Genomic DNA, 17,822 nt, shown 5'->3' on the forward strand with positions numbered 1-17,822 from the left:
AGGCATGCGTTGTAATGGTATGCGTTGTATCGTCATACATCCTTTGGGCACAAGTGGTGCCACATATAGAAATAGCCACCGGAATTAGCATTCCACTGACACCACTGGCCTGTCTTCTGTGTGTGGTGAAACGACCCAGAGGACGCAAGATCCCCTATTGACTGGTCCGATTGGTTTATTGTTAGCGAAGAGCAGGGTGGCCATTGTCTCGATTGGAGTGAGGGCACCGATGTTCACACATTGGTAAGGGATCTGCTAAAAAGGGGGGTTGGTAGAGGAACACCATATGATGCTTTTTAAGTAGGGATGAGGGGCATCTACGGTTATGATGCATTATACCCAGTAGTTGGGCCCGTTTCACGATGATCATGATCATTCTAGCGAGGATGAGTCTGGGACAGAAGATTGAACAGACAACTAGGTACCTGCACTTGTTTCCTAGCCTACCAAGTAGGCGATGATGCTTATGGTATTGTATTTGTACGACGTCGTCTTGGTTCATATATTGTTGACTTGAAGGAACCTTGGACCAACAGACGTGTGTGTGTGTGTTTGATTATATTATGCAATCATGTATGATCCCAGAGCAGGTTATATGATGGCTCCTAGTAATACTGTCACATTGCTATGGTTCATTGTATGCATTTAAAATCAATAAAATACAGTTAAAAAAAAAACAATTAATGCTGTAGAGTACTTATTCTAAGAAGAGATTGAGTAGCCTGCACCCGCTCCCAGCTCTTCAAATAAACAATGAAGAAGTTAAGAGTCCACAATAGGCCAGATGTTGGATAAAAAAAATATTTATTCTTCTGTTAAAGAAGATTTCCTGGGTCTGAGGACCAGATCTTTAATGGAAGAAGAAAGTTCTTGTAACTCTTTTTTTATAGTCTCTGCCCCTTCGTCATTCTTCTCGGCGCCGTTTTCTGCAGTGTCTTCATCCCCCTCACCCATCTTCTTATTTTGTCCTTTTAGTTGTGTCACAACAAGGGCCTGAAATTTCAACAACAGACTGTGCTGATCCTAAAAAACAAACAGAAAACGTAACTGCAGCAACATTTAAAAACAAGTAATAAGAGGAAACCTATCTTAGTAGACCCTTGACAAAATGGGCATATTTTCTACTATATTCTGGTACGGAAAAAAAGTTGAAATTAAGTCATTGTTTGAAATAAAAAAAGAACAGCAAAATGTATCCACACATACAAATATTCCATCCTTTTATTGGTGGAAGGCAGTTTGAAAATGTTTTTGAAAATGGAAAGCAATTGTAGAAGGAAATCATCTAAGGTAGCAGCAGTACGAAATGTATTTACTGAAAGTCTGTCAAATTTACAGTTCTTAAACAAACATTTGGTGGCGAAGGAAAACATTAGGTATGATGCAGAAGCAGGGCGCTGATGTGGCCGACACTTTCTACGTCAGTGTTACCTCTAAGGAACAATCATGGGTAATGGTAAATAGGCATTTAAAAGCAGTTAGAAAGTTGTGCAATTGAACGAGGAAGAATAATAGTTTAGTCCTGCTGTATCCAAATGGAAATCACAGCTTAATCGGATCCGTTATTTCGTCCAGATTTTGCCTGTGCTGTTGTACTTCACTTGACACACATATATGAGCAATTCTGTGGAGAAAAATATTCCTTTCTAGAATAAAAGTTTTTAGATTTCTGTTCAGTTGGGCAATCAAACTGTTGTGTGTAGGTGTGAACAAAGTTGCTTTTCAAATTTCCACATGGAAATGTTCTAATTAAGCTATAAAAAGGCAAAATAACCCTTTCCATCACTTTGGATTGCTAATTTAGGAACAAATGAAATCAGAATGGATAGGGATGTATAAAAATTATTAAAATTACAGGAATTTAAATAAAGTTGTGTGTTGTTAGCTTCAGGATTTAGACTAAGCTGGTGCAGTGATACTAATCCAACCTAAAAACAGACAGTGGCTCTAAAAGTACTGTACCACATATCACCAGTTCTAGAGACAAGTAAAAGTAGAAAAAATGTAGTAGAATAAGAAGCAAATGTAGGGTGGAATGTTGATGCATTACACTATCTGCTCAAGAAAAGGAAGAGAATATTTAAAGCTACTTTTGGTTCATTGGCTGCCAATACAACTCCTGAAATCTATATCAGCTGTTATATTTCTTTTATGTATCAAAAAAGCCAGCTCAATGCTAGAGCTAATGTAGACCTAAGGTCCGCAAATATCTTCCTGTAGGAGATTCTAACTATTTTTCGAGGCAACTTATGTCCCAGTGTCTCTCTATGAGACATTATTTCCAAACATTGTATAGCTTAAGAACAAAACACATTGTAGCTTTTAGAGGGCCATGATGCTTAATGAGAAAAGGTTTGTAATTCAACTTCAATAAAACACATCCCTTCATTAATCAACCTAGCATATTCATATCAAACAATGTCATCAAAATGTATTAGGCGCAAAGTAGGTGGTCTGGGTAGGAGGGAGTTCACTAGCTTCTAAGAAGGCACTCCGCTCCGTGTAAAGAGTCAGACGTAAGAATCGGAGGCCTCGCTGAGTTTCTGTGCCTTAGACAGCATGACCAGTTGACATATTAGGTCGTAGTTCTCTAGCTATGTGGTTGAGCCACACAATAACAATAGAAATGGAAACAACCAAATGAAAACTACAGCTGCAAACTTTGGTGCATTGGGTCCAAAATCCTATATTATCTAACCAATTAGTTCAGCAAATGTTTTCCTCCAATTGGATAATCTAAGGATGGAACATTTAAAAGACAAATCAAAAATAATGAATCCAAATGAATTGTACTTAACTAATTAGCAGACTCAGACAGCTTAGGCGGGATGGCAATAAGGAATGTGTGGGAAGCTTTGTATCCATAAGACGGTAAATTGTTCCTATAACAGACTCGAATTGAGTATTTGACTATTTTCATACACTAATACGGAAAGCAATATTGTTGTGCTTTAAGCACTTTTTAAAACAACTCAAGAAGACATTTAACATAGTTTCAAAAACACAATACCTCTGGGATCTTTGTGTGAAGGAATGCAATAATTTGTGGAACACATCTTCCTGGAGCATGAAGCATGCAATGTGTAGACAACTGAAACAAAAGGACTGACGTCAAGTGTAAAATGAGGGCTGGATCTTCTGTAACTTTCAACTGTTCAGTTAGAGCCTGCCGGTGCTGGAATACTACTTGCCTGCAAACACAAAAATGATAAAAAAGATTATATATATGGGAAAATGGGACAAGAAACATATTTGAGCATTAATGCTTAATTAAATGCGCATAAAGTCAAATGAGTCCGACACCCACTTTGTTGACACAAATCATTCTGTGGTCTCATATGCAGAAAATTGGGATCTGTACGAATGCTGCTCATGGGGGTTAGTAAGCTGCTCACTATCAGGTATGTTAGGCTTGGGTCAGTTAAAAAGCAGAATACCCCCAGCAAGCAAATTCAGGATAGAAATATAAACAATGTAGTAAGCACAGAGTCATGTGAAAGAAAAGAATGCTGTCAGTAACAGCTACACCTAATATAGCGGACCCAACAACAAACTGAATTCTCTCTAGGTCCCAATTTCAAATGCTACTATTGTAAAACTTGTTGGTTCTCATTCTTTGACCAGGGATGTCTATAAAGGCAAACAGCCCCATCAAAATTCAGATAAGTGACCAACACAATGCACACACGTCTGAGGAAAAATAACCGGTAAAACTATCAGGACCATTACTCTGATCAGCATTTCAAGGTGTTATTTCAAGCATGGAAAACCAAGTAGATTTAAAGCGCATATAAAGTATTAAATAGTTAAAACACTGGAAGCCCAATCACAAAGTGACAGTTGTAGGACAACTGTGGTATGGTAAACTGTCTAAGTGGAGCCTAGCTGTGAGCTGAATGATGTACTCTAGCTTTTCAGACTTAAGTATAGTCTGATATATCTACTTGCATCAGTAGATATTTGTTGATGATGTTTATTTGAACTTATGGGGATTTTTATTTGGTTGTTTGACTACCCATCTCATGAAATAATCACAATCCTTGTCTCAGGGCGAACCCTTAAAGTCACTAAATTAGTCTGAGCTAAACCCTGTAGCTATAGCACAAAACAGGCAGGCTTAACTTAGAGCAACGTGCGAAGTATTTATGTAGTGCCAAAACAGTAATAGAGTCAAAATACAAAAATTTCAAACTAAATTAGAAAAATAGAGTAAAAAAAAAAAAGACATAAAATGGCCAAACTCGAAGAAGGGGAACTGGAGATATGAATTTTTAAAGATTTAAGTAGCGCCAAGAAGCATTAAGTGCCAATGATAGCCAATGGTCGTGGCAGACCAGAACCTAGGCGCAATTTGCCACTGACTGCAATGGAGCTCAAGTGAGATATACCAACCAGGCTCGTCCTGGTCAAAGATTTGCTCACAAAAATAGGAGTACACTTCTAAAGCCCCCAAAACCTCAGGGGGGGGTACTTAAAGACTCACAAGGTGTCAGGCAGAGACCAAACAGCAGGGTCCAGTCCAGGTCTAGTTGCCATTGGTCAGCTGGGCAGTTGCAGTAAAAGGCCTCTTGTAACTTGTTGCGTCCCTTTAGCTTAACACTTGGAGTCAAATTCTTTGTCATGGGTCCAAGAGAGAGCAGGTCCAGGTCTTTCAGTGCTCTTCTCAACTCACTGATTGCCGTTTCAGTTCTCTTCAGATCTTTTTCAAGTCCAGGAGTTTTCTGAAGTAGGTGTCATATTTATGCTTGGCACAAGCATGTGGGCATGCCCTAACCAATGGGGTGAAAGTTACTGGGGCCAATACTACCCACTATGGGCATTTTCAAGAATGCAGAGGTTTTCGGCCACAATAAACTTGGGCTCTGTGGGTTGGGGAGTGTACTATGGTAATATTAGCATCCTCCCACATCTAACACTGAAATTCAGCTTGAGGCAGTGCCTGGGCACCCAATAAACCCAGAGAGAGACATCTAACGGGCCTTACAGCAACCAGAAAGTGGATACACAAGAATTGCCTTGGCAGTCTGTTTCCACTCCTTTCAAGTGTGCCCCCAGCATTTTATGTAAAATTCCAGCAGTCCTGTCAAACAGGATTTAACATTCAAGCAGGGTTTGGCACTGTAATGTGAAAAGGGATGTTCACAGCCAGACCCTGCATATTTGGTCACGTTCAGTGGAGTCAACTCTGCCCATTTAGGTCAGCCTTTTTTTTTATTCATGGGAGGTACTTAACACATTTTTCACACCTATGCAAATGGTAATTTCTGACTGGCAGAAGTGGGAAAGCAAATGCAAATTTAGAGTCTAGGGATTTCAAGTAAGCAAAGGGTAACTTTCTAAAAGTTACTTTTCCTTAATAATTACACATCTGACTTCACCATTGAAGTACATTTGTAATACCTATTAAAAATAGTGGTTTCATTATTTTTGTAGCTATTCGAATTTGTGAGTATTACGAATTTTAATCCATAGTCTGGTTCTCTAAATAGGACCGTCGTAGTGCCATAGTGAAGAATAGCTTTTGAGTGGTATTCACTGTAAGGAAATGTTAACATAACATTTCTGTCTGTCTTGGTTTTACATACCATGCATCATGCCTTTTAGACAGCAAGGCCTACATAGGAGTGACTTATTATTATTTAAAAAGGAAGGTGTTTGCAAACCAGTGGAGCACCATAATAGTAGACTATATAGAGAAAATCTTGGCATAAAACAACTTAACAGAAGTAACAATTTCCTCTCAGCACTTTTGGGATGTGTTAGCGATTTGCGCCTTGGGGAGGCTTATATACAGAGAGAAGACCACTCTCATAGTAAGGCACTGATGGCACACCATTTTAACTACCAAATAATGTATGTGTGACTGAATTATCTTCAGAGGATTGCAAACTGAAGTGGAATCATTAGCAATATCTTGGCAACAGTTAACACTTACGATGTCAGACAGCCCAGAATATAGAGAAGTAAAGCTGCCAGTAGATGGCTAGGGTGGTCTACCTCAAACCTGGGGAACCGGGTTCGCGGCTCAGCAATGACGCTCAATATCTTGTGATTCTGGGCAAATCATGTAATCTCCCCATGCCTAACAAAAACAAATGTGTCCCTATGTAACGCATCTGATGCTCATGTAAAGCGCTGATACCCGATACCTTCGGGTCAAATTCGCGCTATATAAAAGTTCGAAAAAAAATATCTGTCTTGATTAGGAACATGATTTTTATCTCAATTACGATTTATTTCAGATGGAAGCAGGTGGATGTGCTGATGCCCCCCGCTTTGTACCCATCATTCTGTACTGCTTTCTGAAGGGCCACCGGGTGGACAACCTTGCAGCTGTTTGATTCTTGGCTGTGTCTGGGCTTTGAGTTTCTAACCTCTACGGAAGCTTAAATCCTTCTTGAGAAAGTTGCCCACTGAAGTGGAACTATTAGCAAGATCCTGGCAACAGTGAACCTTTGAATACATCTTTGCACACAGTACATTGTTCTATCACAACACCTGGGCCTGGTGCGCTCAAGTCCAGTGTGGAATGTAGGGGAGGTGTGTTAGCATTGGCGATGTGGCCGCTTTAGGGTAGAGGGCAAACAGAGCAACCAAAGCATAGGCAAGCAGAGCAAGTTAGGAAGGAGGCAAAGTATAAGCACTGAGGGGGAGAAGGCAGATCCGGAGTGGCTCATGGCTTTAGACATTAAACACGAGTGAGGCAAGTGGTCCCTATAGCTTAAGTTAAGCACCACTTTGAGGGCTGGATGAAGTCCATGGGGAAGGTGGGTGGACAAATGATTCAAGTGGATTACTACCCTTTGATAGTAGTCTGTGAAGTCACCTAAACTTTTTTCTTCTTCACAGATTAAGGCAGGTAGCTTGATCTCTTGATATTTTCATCGAACTCTGAACAGGTCTTCACCTGTTTGCATGGTGGATGTGATTGGAACTCTCCGTCTATAGATATGTCAATATAATGCTGACTGTTGATTTTTATTGCTGCTCAATTTTCTTATATATGGGTAACTTGATGCTGTTTTGCAAACTGCTGCTTTTTTGTTTTTTGGAACGATAATACGAAAAGTAGGCACCTGAAAACATGTTACCAAGGGATATATACCAAGTTAATGCCTATTGTACCAACATGTGAAGGATATAATATGCCCAGGTTTGGATAATTTTCAGCAGCAACAATGCAAACAGAGTTAGCCACTAAAACTCCCTTGATGATTTATTTTTTTTTTTTACATGTAGCCCTAGCTAGCTATTGTTATCAACTAAGCTAGCACGGCACCCTTAATGGGCATAGCCGTGAGATAGCTAATAAAAACGGGAGATAGATAAGGCACAATATTAAAAAAGATTCCTCAAAAGAATAAAGTTCACCAGCAAGAGTGAGCATGGTTGCAATGTTCTACTTCTGGGACAATCCCAGTTGTGCATTTGCCAACAGACTACAAGTCTACCAAGTGAAGGCAGTGGCTGTGACAACTAATGGAGTAGAGTTGAGGAGAGTTGTGGGGCAACAGCAATGTTTTAATTAGTCAAAGAATAGAAAGACATTTCTTGTGATCACGACTATGCCTGGGGCCAGGTACGTTCCCTCCTTCCCCTCACAGTGGCTCTGTGATTTGGGTTAAGTATCTAATCAATTGTAAACTTAATTTAGCTTCGTCCTATCGTCAGGTCTGATTACAGAGAAAGCTGGTATACATCTTGAAACAGTTAGCGAGGTTGTTGACTGGTGCAACTAATAAGCAGTAGTTCTCTCATATTAAGAACATCCTGGTGGAGACCGGTTGCAGGAAATTGGGGACTAATAATACACTTCTAAATGTTCACATTGGAGGGATGATACTCGGCTATTAAAGCATGGCATCTCCAAAATATTTGATACACTTGACTGGCATTTTGTTACCTTGCCTGTAAATAAGTCCTAGTCTTCAATGGTTTTGGGGTAATATTCAGCTAGAAGCTCAGCATGTATTGTATCTCAGGTTTCGGTTTGATACACTGCCAACAAGTTGTTGTGCATCTTGATGGAGCCTCAATGAGCATGTGGAAGACTACTGTGATTTCAAAATGGGGTTGACAGATAGTTTTGCATTTTATTTTTTGTTCTTAATCCTATATCGCTCAACAGAGAGAGATGCCATAGCCTTATACTATAGGACATATACTGTTTTGATGTAATCTTCGGTAGCATCATATGTCTGATGTGAGTGGCTGATTAATTTCAAGGCCAACAATGGGCAATAGTGTTATGTATATTAAATATCACAATCTTGATGAGTCCTTTTATGTTGCTTGTTAATATGTTGAATGTACATATTTTAAATGGTGGTTTACGTTAATGTAATATTGTGATATAGCTTTTAGGTGACAACAAGATTCTTTTTTTATGAGGTTGTGTAAGAAAGGTATTTTTTGTGCCAGGATCAAAGATTTGTGTCGTGGATAGAAACCATTTGCTTGCAAATATGGCAGTCACAGACAGAAGTAGTGATCTTATTCTGCTTGAATTAAATCTGCTATACCAGATTCTGGGGCATATGTGATTTATGGGCAGTTAGGCAATCATTGGGAAAGGTGCTGCTGCAGTACTTGCAAAACGGGGGAACTCGATACTACTGCAAGCTCAGTGAACTGCCAAGTATCTCCTTCTTAGGTTCTGATTTTCATGGGGAACCAAAGTAAAAAAATAAATCAATGTATAGAGTGGTGTGGCGTACAACACCCAGTTCAGCTAGCACATGTTTCACTCACAATAAATATAATGTCTGAGCAGGGTTATTCTTTCAAGAAAAAGCTATAAGATTATATTAACATGCTATGCTTAGTAACTTGAATACTTTTTTTGCATAAATAATACTTTCATAGGCAAATGCAGTTACTCTTACTGCTAAAACCCTAAGCAATGCTACCTCTTTCACAGCAATTAAAAAATACATGTTGCATACAAACAAATAACCATGTAAAACCAAGTCGAAATACATTTCCTTCAGACAGTAAAAAAAAAAGGCAACAGAACCATGTCCTCCCCACGTTACAAGCTCTCCTGTTTGCAAATCTCAGCTCTTTCGCACAAAAAGGCTTCTACATTGAACTTTTAACCATTTTACAATTGTGCCTCTTAGAGATTATAAGACAACTCCTTTAGCAATTTAATTGAAATCATGTGTTGTAACGTACTCTCTCTCTCATGATGGAACCTACAGCTTTCAAAGAATGCAAAACAGAAAGTGCATTATTTGTCTATCTTGTTCAAATGCATGTTGATGCTCGTGTAAAAACATGTATATTTAAATTCCCTATACAAATACAAAATTAAGCCACAGAAGCTCAGGAACTATTCTGGAGTGGGTGATCCTTAGGAATGCTCTTTTGAGGCATCTGATATATGCCACTGGGGGCCAATTTTACATATGTGTTAACATTATATTTATATATATATATATTTTAGAACAGGAGTGGGGGACCATTAAGCTATCATTCTCTGGTGATCTCATGAAAACCTTTTAAACAGATTCTCTCCCCCCCGCCCAGAAAACCATTAACTACAATTCTAAAAAGCATAGGGAACACATTTAATGTTTCTTTTAGTTCCCCCTCCGATTTGATTTATAATTGGCTAACTTGTGTAGTTTGGATGATCTCCATATCGTAAGTCACAGCGGTAGGTAGTCACGTTTTGGCACAGCTATATAACATGACCTCCTTTCATATTGACTACAACTGAGGCTCTAATGCTAAGTAGCTACATGGGACTGAAAAACACAAGTTTTCTGGTCAAACAAGGTTTAAAGTACATAGCAAGGTAGTTTCATTTATGGCAGTTTCAAGGGATATGGAAATGATGTTCTAAAGGGATGCCACTGCATTTTAGGAGAAGGAATTGAAGAAAGAAAGCACAGTACCAAGCAACAAGACTCAAATGAGTTCCAACTGATCCTTATACTGTTATAAAAAAATGCCATTACCTTTCTTTTTTCTTGTCTCCTTTCTTCAACATTATGCTACAGGCATCTGCGGCAGAGTCCAGACATGTTAAAAAGTCTTCTAAACTCTATAAAGCAATGGCAGTACAGTGTATTGATTCTTTGTTGTTTACCAGTGTATTTATTCAGTGACAATAAATGTCATATTAAAAATGACATAATAATCTAGAAAAACCCATAAAAGATAACTAGCAATGAAAATAATACCCAAGAACATTACTATGAAGCCATATAAATTTTTTGTTCACAAGGGGTTAACCTTCTGAACACAATCTTAAAATGAATCATCAGAAATCACAAGAAAAGTTTTCCTACATGTGAACACAGATCACTATGTTTAGCAGGTTACCAACAATCTCTCCTTATTTGCCACTAAAGTCAATGGGCATATTGCTTTTATAAGTAGGAAAGGACACTGAAAAATCTTGCATCAAAATATCCTAGCTGTAGTCTTCTGAAATCACTAGATATTCACACAAAGAAAAAGAGAACAAATCATATAAAAGTGCCAATCTGTTGCAAATATTTTGGGGTTTCACAAAAACCCTAAGAAGTTTGCCTGGGAATCTAATCAAGTTGATTTGTATTTGTCCACACTTGCTCCTTCTAAAAATAACAAACACAATCTATAAATAAATCGTTTCCCTCATTACCAAAAACATACAGAGATGCCTGAGGATTTTTTGCACCTAATTCAGTGTGATCAACAAAAAATTGTGCTAACAGGATGTGAAGTACGATTGGTTAGATTTGGTAAAACCCAACTGTTACTATGTTGTCAGTTCTGACCAGTTCTCTGAAGCCCCAATAGGAAGTACACCCATGTTTCCATCACTAAGGCTGAACAAATTATTTTCAAAAAATCCCAAATGCTAACATATCTTTCCACAGTGTCCCGTTAATATAAATCTGCCATCTGTGCACTCTAGTGACAATTTATTTACAAGGTTGGAAAAGTGATACTCTGGTTCACAAATAATTCAGTTATAACTTTAGAAAGAATACATTGATAGTAAGAATGTATCACGAACTCCTACAAAAAAATTCACACACAGGGCCTAAATTCTGTATGGGACTTTGTAGAAGGCAATTCTACGATACAAAATAACTATTAAGAATTAACTGACTTATTTGAGGATTCCATAATGAAGCTTGGGGAATACCTTAGTAAGGCTCTTGAGGTTTTGACATGGTGAGAAATTAGATGTTTTCAAGACCAGATGTCTGCAAAGTTTAAACAACTTCCCAGCCAAGGATTGGAATTCAATGCTTATTAAATGTTATAAAAAGTGCCTAGAAATCTCTCACACTAAACCAGCACACTTTGTCCACAAATAGGACAGTATCCTAAACATTTAAAACAAGTTTTGTGGCAGTCATTGCTGAAAAAGCCGGTCTTGGTGACAAATAATTTATAGAAAGAGGAAAAATTGCATTTTTGCAACACTGTGTAATATACTCTATAGTTAACTAAATGGATGAATGAAAATGTTTAAGAGCGACGATTATCCAGACAAAGGGTGTCCTAGGGCTAAAAGGAAGAGGCATCATTCCACAAAAAAACAGATGCGTTTTCAAGAGTTTACTGAAAGTATGACAGCTAGTCAAGCCACAAGAGCTGGAGAGAAAGGCATCCTAAAGTTTGGTAGTAATAACTGCAAGCATGGGCAACAAGTATGGACCTGCTAAATCTGGGATTTGTCGGAAGATTGGCAGTTCTTGAAAGCAGGGAACTGGGCAGAGGGTAATACGTGAAGTCTTATACCTGGGTGAAATACTGCACAGGACTTTATGGCACAGACCTTTTGATGATGATAATTTGTAATATAGGAATGCCTGTTAAGACCAGGAATAAGAGGGGCTGCAGCGTTTTATCTACACTACAGTACGTACAAACTGTAAATAGAAAGACTAATGTAAAGAGCTGCAGTAATGCAATGGAGAAAGAATAAGGGACTGGAGTAGGTTTTGTGAAAGTGAAGGGATAAAATTAATGATTTTCATGATCTCCGAGAGAATGCAGACGCACAATGAAGGTATATGATACATTTGGCACTTCACAGATAGCTGGTTATCAAAAATGATCCTCAGGTTTTGTTCCAAGGGCATAGAGTTGTGGTGTTGGATGGGGTACTGACTGGCCATCAGTTTGGTGACCAGGCTAAGGACATGCCAAAAACTATCACACCTCCAATTTATGAGGTGAATGGTAGTGAGTTGCAGTTCATCTAGCAGGCGACTGCCTTTAGGCATGCCTCAAATTGATTTCAGAAAATGCGCTTGTCATCATCCAGGCGAATGGCTGGCTGGATTTCACCCCAGTAAGCATAAAATGTTAAACCGAATTTGTGCGTTAAAGCAGCTAATGAGGCAACATGTATGTTGAAAAGTTGGACTCCGGGCAGAGTCCTGAAGGACCCAGCAGTAAGCTGGATCAAAACGGCGGCAGGAACACAGCCTGATATTTATCTCCCAAGACGAGGCTAACTGGTTAAGGGTGGTACCAGCCTATCCTATATGGGCTAGACAGGTGAATAGAATCATGAGACCTATCAAAGGTCACCAAGAGATGTAATAAAACTGGGGCAGCCTCATCCTTGGCATGCAGAATCAAAAAAATATAATTTGAAGCTGAGAATAAGACGAACTTCCCGCTGAAAGCACAGTTGATGAGTGTCTAGCACTCTGGTGGAGACGATGAAAGCTGCGATCTATTGATTTAATAGACTTTTGGTGTCTCTGGGAGGAAACAGTAAAAGAGAACTTAATCTATTGTTGAACATTAATTTAGGATCTAAATTGGGCTTTCTGAGCAGGGGAAAGTTCACACCTTTATTTCAACACTTCGGCACTTCACTTGCCTCCAAATGAGGTGTTCTACACCATGTTCAGATACGGTGTAATTGGTGGGCAGTTTTTGAATCACTTTCATGGGGAAGATATGTAAAGGTGATTAAGATGAAAAACAATTAGTTTGGATTTGGACTGTATAATTAAAAACTGGATTAAATTAAGAAATAATGTGAGTAGTGGGTTAAAACCAACATGGGCACTGAAGCGGTCTCCAACCCGAGCGGAGTTACTGGGTTGGAGACAGCAAGTACAGGCTCCCTGCCTCCCTGGGAGCAGAAATCGAGGGAGCTCAGGCCAATCCTGAAGCTGCTCTCATGCATGAGAGCAGCTTCAGGATTGTAAAAGAGCATGTGCATGCAGTGGAGCCAAGAGAGGAGCAGTAGACCAGCGATGTGACAGGCAAGTTCTTATTTTTCTTCTTTTTTCGTATTCCTCGTTGCCCTCACCAAGCTCCTCTGCCACCAGCTGCTACTGCGCACATGAAATATTATAAAAAGTATTTCTAATGTTAAAAGCTGAATATGGTAATATGTATGAGTTGATGTGTATACTTTTGATCATTTCTAGCCCAAAAGATAAATCATTTTCAAAAGAGCCTGGGCCTGAGAAAAAGAGGGACCCTTCACATGTAGACTCTTAACCCATCAGGATGATAATGTGAAGAGCAGAGTGATTCTTGTTCACACTATGGGGCACCCCAGTACTTCAATCATTATGTGATGAATATCAAAGTGAGGATCTAGCCCTGGTGATGTCAACCCATGTATGATGTGCCCTGTTTCATTCAACTATAATTTATGAATTTGAAGATCTAATAAACCATTCGGCTATTAAAGAGATATATTACCTATTAAATGATTTGTTTAGTTGACTTCTAAAATTCGACATCTGTATAGAACACAATATGCTTTTAGTATGACACTGCTTGGTTTACAGTAGTTGTGGGGTGAATTTTAAAAATGGTTTTGAGGTATACATCGCCAGCCAGAATCTGAAGAATGAGTGACTGAGTGCCAACGTCCCCCAAAGTCCGAGGGGCAAGCCCGTCCAGGGACAGGACAAACAGATTTGTAGTTCAAGTTGTGCTGTTTAGGCACATATAAGGATGGGTCAGTGGTGAAGGGGAGTTGGAAATGTAATAGATAAGAAGAAAGGAAAGATAAAATGTCACTCATGCAATCTCGCAGCCAGAGAGAACTTTTGAGCTACCAAGGACGAGGGTCTGCTTTTGTCCCTCAACAAGGGTCGCTTGGAAAACTGGATGGGAGAGAAAGTTGGCGGAAATAAAAAAGTAAAGGAACAATTTCTCACCATCAAAATGGTCCATGATCTTACCAGATGGAGTCTCCTAGTAGTTGCCTTTTCGTCTTACTACCTAGACGAAGCATAAGGTGCAACTTTAGGGTTCTTACCCTAGTTACATTTAGCTATGCAAGGTGATAAAACTCTTGTCTTTGATAACTGCAACTCAGACAAGACCAGAAAAAGCTTCAGGTCTTACCGAATTTTCACTGTCATTGTCTTTAACAGAAGCATAGGATTAAAAATGTAGAGAATAAAACTGCATTTTTCACTGGTACTGAGAGAAGACTTCCAGACACAACCACTCTTGCATATTGCCGAATCACAGAAAGGAGGGTTCTCTGATACAAAGAACATCAGAGAGACACCACGACCAGTTACAGTTGTTGATTAGGGCACATATGGCCAACTGGCCACAGACATGGTCTCTTTGGATTGGAAATGGGGCATTCCGTGATGAAGAAGTAGAATGTCATACATTACAAAAAAGGTCTTTAGTCCGCATGACTTTAAACACAGGCATTACACCACAATCACCTTTAAAATGCATTATACTACTATACAGGGCGTTACAACATGAATCTCTACTACTCATCCTGAAGTCTGATATAATATATATATATGTGTGTACATATTAAAATGTTTAAATATATAGGTAAACACACTTTTGTATGTGCTTTAAAAAAAAAATATAATATATATATAATATATAAAATATATATATAATACATATATATATTATATGTTAAATGTTTTGTAGGCGCAAGAGCTGCCCCAGCAAAGAGGAGTCCCGGCGCTGCTAGATCCAAAAGTACTGAAGCAACATACATATATATAAATATACATACATACATACATATATATATATATATATATATATATATATATATATATATATATATATATATATATATAATACTGGCGGTCGCCAGTAGGTAGTTATAGTTAGGACCAAAGTTTCCATAGGAAAAGTGTTTTCTGTTTTGTCAATAACTTTAGCGATGCTTGACAAATCTTCACAAAATGTTCAAAACACTTCCCCTTTTTGGTTCAGCTGCTATGGTGAACGTTTTAGGGAAATCCGCCAAGGGTGGGCCGAGAAAGAAGGGGCCTTTTTTTAACCCGACTACAGCCAGAACCGCTGGATGGATTTAGAATTTGGCAGAAAGCTAGATTTTGGTCCAGAAAGTGTGCTTTCTGTGATTTGGTGTAAATCCGTTCAGTAGTTTCAGAGATAATAAGGTTTAAAAAATACTGAAATTTAATTGACTGCTAACACTTCAACGAGGAAGTGTTGGCAGCCATTTTGGGATTCAATTGAACAAAGTCGCATGATTTTTTTTTTTTTAAGGGGGGGGTGAGATAGAAACACGCTGACCCCCCCTAAACCTCTCAAGGGGGTCCCACTTGGACCCCCCAAGGCCAAAATAGCGTTTTCTTTTTGGTGGTATCGGACAAAAACTGTAATAAAAAAAAAAAAACGTGCATACCACCTCCCTGGGGCACAAACATTACTTTAAAAAGAACGCAGGGAGGCTCTACGGCCTCTGCCGCAGCACCGGGGACCACCACCGCCTTTGTATTAAGCAGCCTACTTCGTGCGCATGGTCGAGGCCAAACAAGTGTCTTTTCTCTTCATTTAAATCTTGAAAAGTTAGCTGTAATCCTTGATGGATTGCATACTTGCTTTTCTCGAGCTGAAAACCTCATGTATTATCTCTGATGAAGAGGTTCTTTCTAGTCATCTGCTGCTGAGACGAATGATTGTGTTCTGCCCTTTTATAAAGAAGTAATATGCAAATGTGCCTACAAGCCCCGACTGTTTGGCCCGTCCCACTTACATAAGCGGTACACAACATCTTTCCGCACTTTCCCAGGATGGTGGGCATCTTACTAAAAGGACCCCCAGAGTGTTTCCCGCGTGTTGGCAAAGTTACAGACACACATGGTCACTGGAAACATTTCTTTGGCATCATTTAAGCAGCTGTAGTGTAGAAGATGCACTATGCGTTTACCCACTGAGGTAGCACTTACTAATTAGCCAGTAGAAAGCCCTCCAGTTGTTAGAGGCATTGCACAAAATGGTGGTCTTTTCTTGGATAAATATGCAGGACAGAATTCATTCTAGCACAATGGTAGTGTCATGAAAATTAAACCTCAACAAGAAGCACTTAAAGCAAGACAGCAGGTGTCTGAGTTGAAACTCCACTTCAGTAACTATATTAAGTAGCCTAACTTTGTGCGCATGGTCAAGGCCAAACAAGTGTTTTTTCTCTGCATTTACATAGTGAAAAGTACAGGCCAGGCCCTGGGGGATTTGGTCCTTGGGGCCAAATTCAGCCCGAGAAGGGGGGTGCATTGCCCCCTCACCTTTATTTAAAAAAAAAAATAATCAAAAGGCTGGGACCTGAGGGATGGTGTCCTTGGGGCCAAAATAGTCCCAGGAGGGCTTGATAATGTTAAGGAGGGGTGTGAGTGCTTTTCCTTGAAGAGATTTGGTGGCGGATGATGGTAGTATATTGTCTTTATATGAGATCGTCTTGAGTGAGTTTGTAAGAGAGCGGGTGGATGCTTACCCACATTGGTCAAAGCATGCAGGGATACAAGGAAATACGTTTTCAGAATTGAAAGAACAATGAAAGTGGACCTGGTGACTTACCTGCTTCTAAAATGGCACAGACAGTAATTATTCTGACTCTAAAGAGCGACAAACAGGTTTATTTTACTTATGTGTCATTTTGAAATTCTAGAAATATAGAGTAGGTAATACATTACTTAAAGTAAAATGAGTGCTTTCTATTATGCCAGTAGAACAAGTTACTTACCTTATCTGGTAGAGACTCTATCTACCCAAAGATTCCTTACCTTAGAAAATCCCCAGGCGTCAGACAGGATCTGGAAGATTTCCGAGCAGTGCCAATGCACACCAGTAGGTGGTGGTGTTCGGCTTCACGTCGGTGTTGTATGTACCAGAAATTATGTGCGCTGTACCTATATAGGCACCACCTCGGAGCACTGGTGATAGTTACTGTTGCGATATTCCATGCCAGGTGCGCAGAGCCACAATGAAAACTGACAACAGGTGTAGAAAATACTAATGCCCCATAAAGGGAGACCCTCACACCTTAACCAGTTTGCAGAGCGGGAGGTTGGGAGGTTTAGTAAGGAATCTGCGGCTAGATAAGAGTCTGTACCAGATAAGGCGTTACCAAATGCCTTATTGAAGCCAAAGACGTAATGGGCAAATGTGCAAGGGTTTGAATGGCGCACACCTCAGGAAACAGAGAACAAGGTTAAGGTAAGGAACTTGTTGATTTGTAAGAGACTTCTAGCCGCAGATTCCTCACCTTAGAATTGATACCCAAGTAATACATCCACGGAGGTGGGTCTGTGTATCCAATTAGACTAAAAAGTGCTGTAGGACTGAATGGGCAAAGTGACTGTCAGGACGGACCTGAATGTCCAGGCAGTAATGTTTTGCGATCGTGAGCAGTGATGCCCACGTTGCCTCCTGACTGTTGTCCAGAAGAGGAATGCAGTGTGCTAACGCAGTAGTCGCAGCTTTGGCATTGCCGGAGTGAGCCCGCCACTGCATAGCAGATCTTGGCCAATGTATAGGAGATCTTAATGCACAGGGAGATCCACTGCAAGATGGTCTGCTTCTGCAAAGCTTTTCCTTTTTCT

At 39.5% G+C, this 17,822-nt stretch overlaps 1 protein-coding gene across 1 annotated transcript in view; it reads right to left on the reverse strand.

Moving 5' to 3' along the window:
* Positions 1–787: 787 nt before the first annotated feature.
* The window catches only part of UFL1 (UFM1 specific ligase 1), a 428,808-nt gene continuing 411,773 nt past the window's right edge, over positions 788–17,822 (reverse strand). The window contains exons 17-19 of the mRNA XM_078648232.1: positions 9,966–10,051; positions 3,011–3,191; positions 788–1,023 (exon numbers count right to left, since the gene is read on the reverse strand). Coding sequence (XP_078504358.1) covers positions 805–1,023; positions 3,011–3,191; positions 9,966–10,051 — 486 coding nt within the window. The 3' untranslated portion in view covers positions 788–804. The remainder of the gene's footprint in view (positions 1,024–3,010; positions 3,192–9,965; positions 10,052–17,822) is intronic.

Source organism: Lissotriton helveticus, chromosome 6, assembly GCF_964261635.1.
Source record: "Lissotriton helveticus chromosome 6, aLisHel1.1, whole genome shotgun sequence".
NCBI lineage: Eukaryota > Metazoa > Chordata > Amphibia > Caudata > Salamandridae > Lissotriton > Lissotriton helveticus.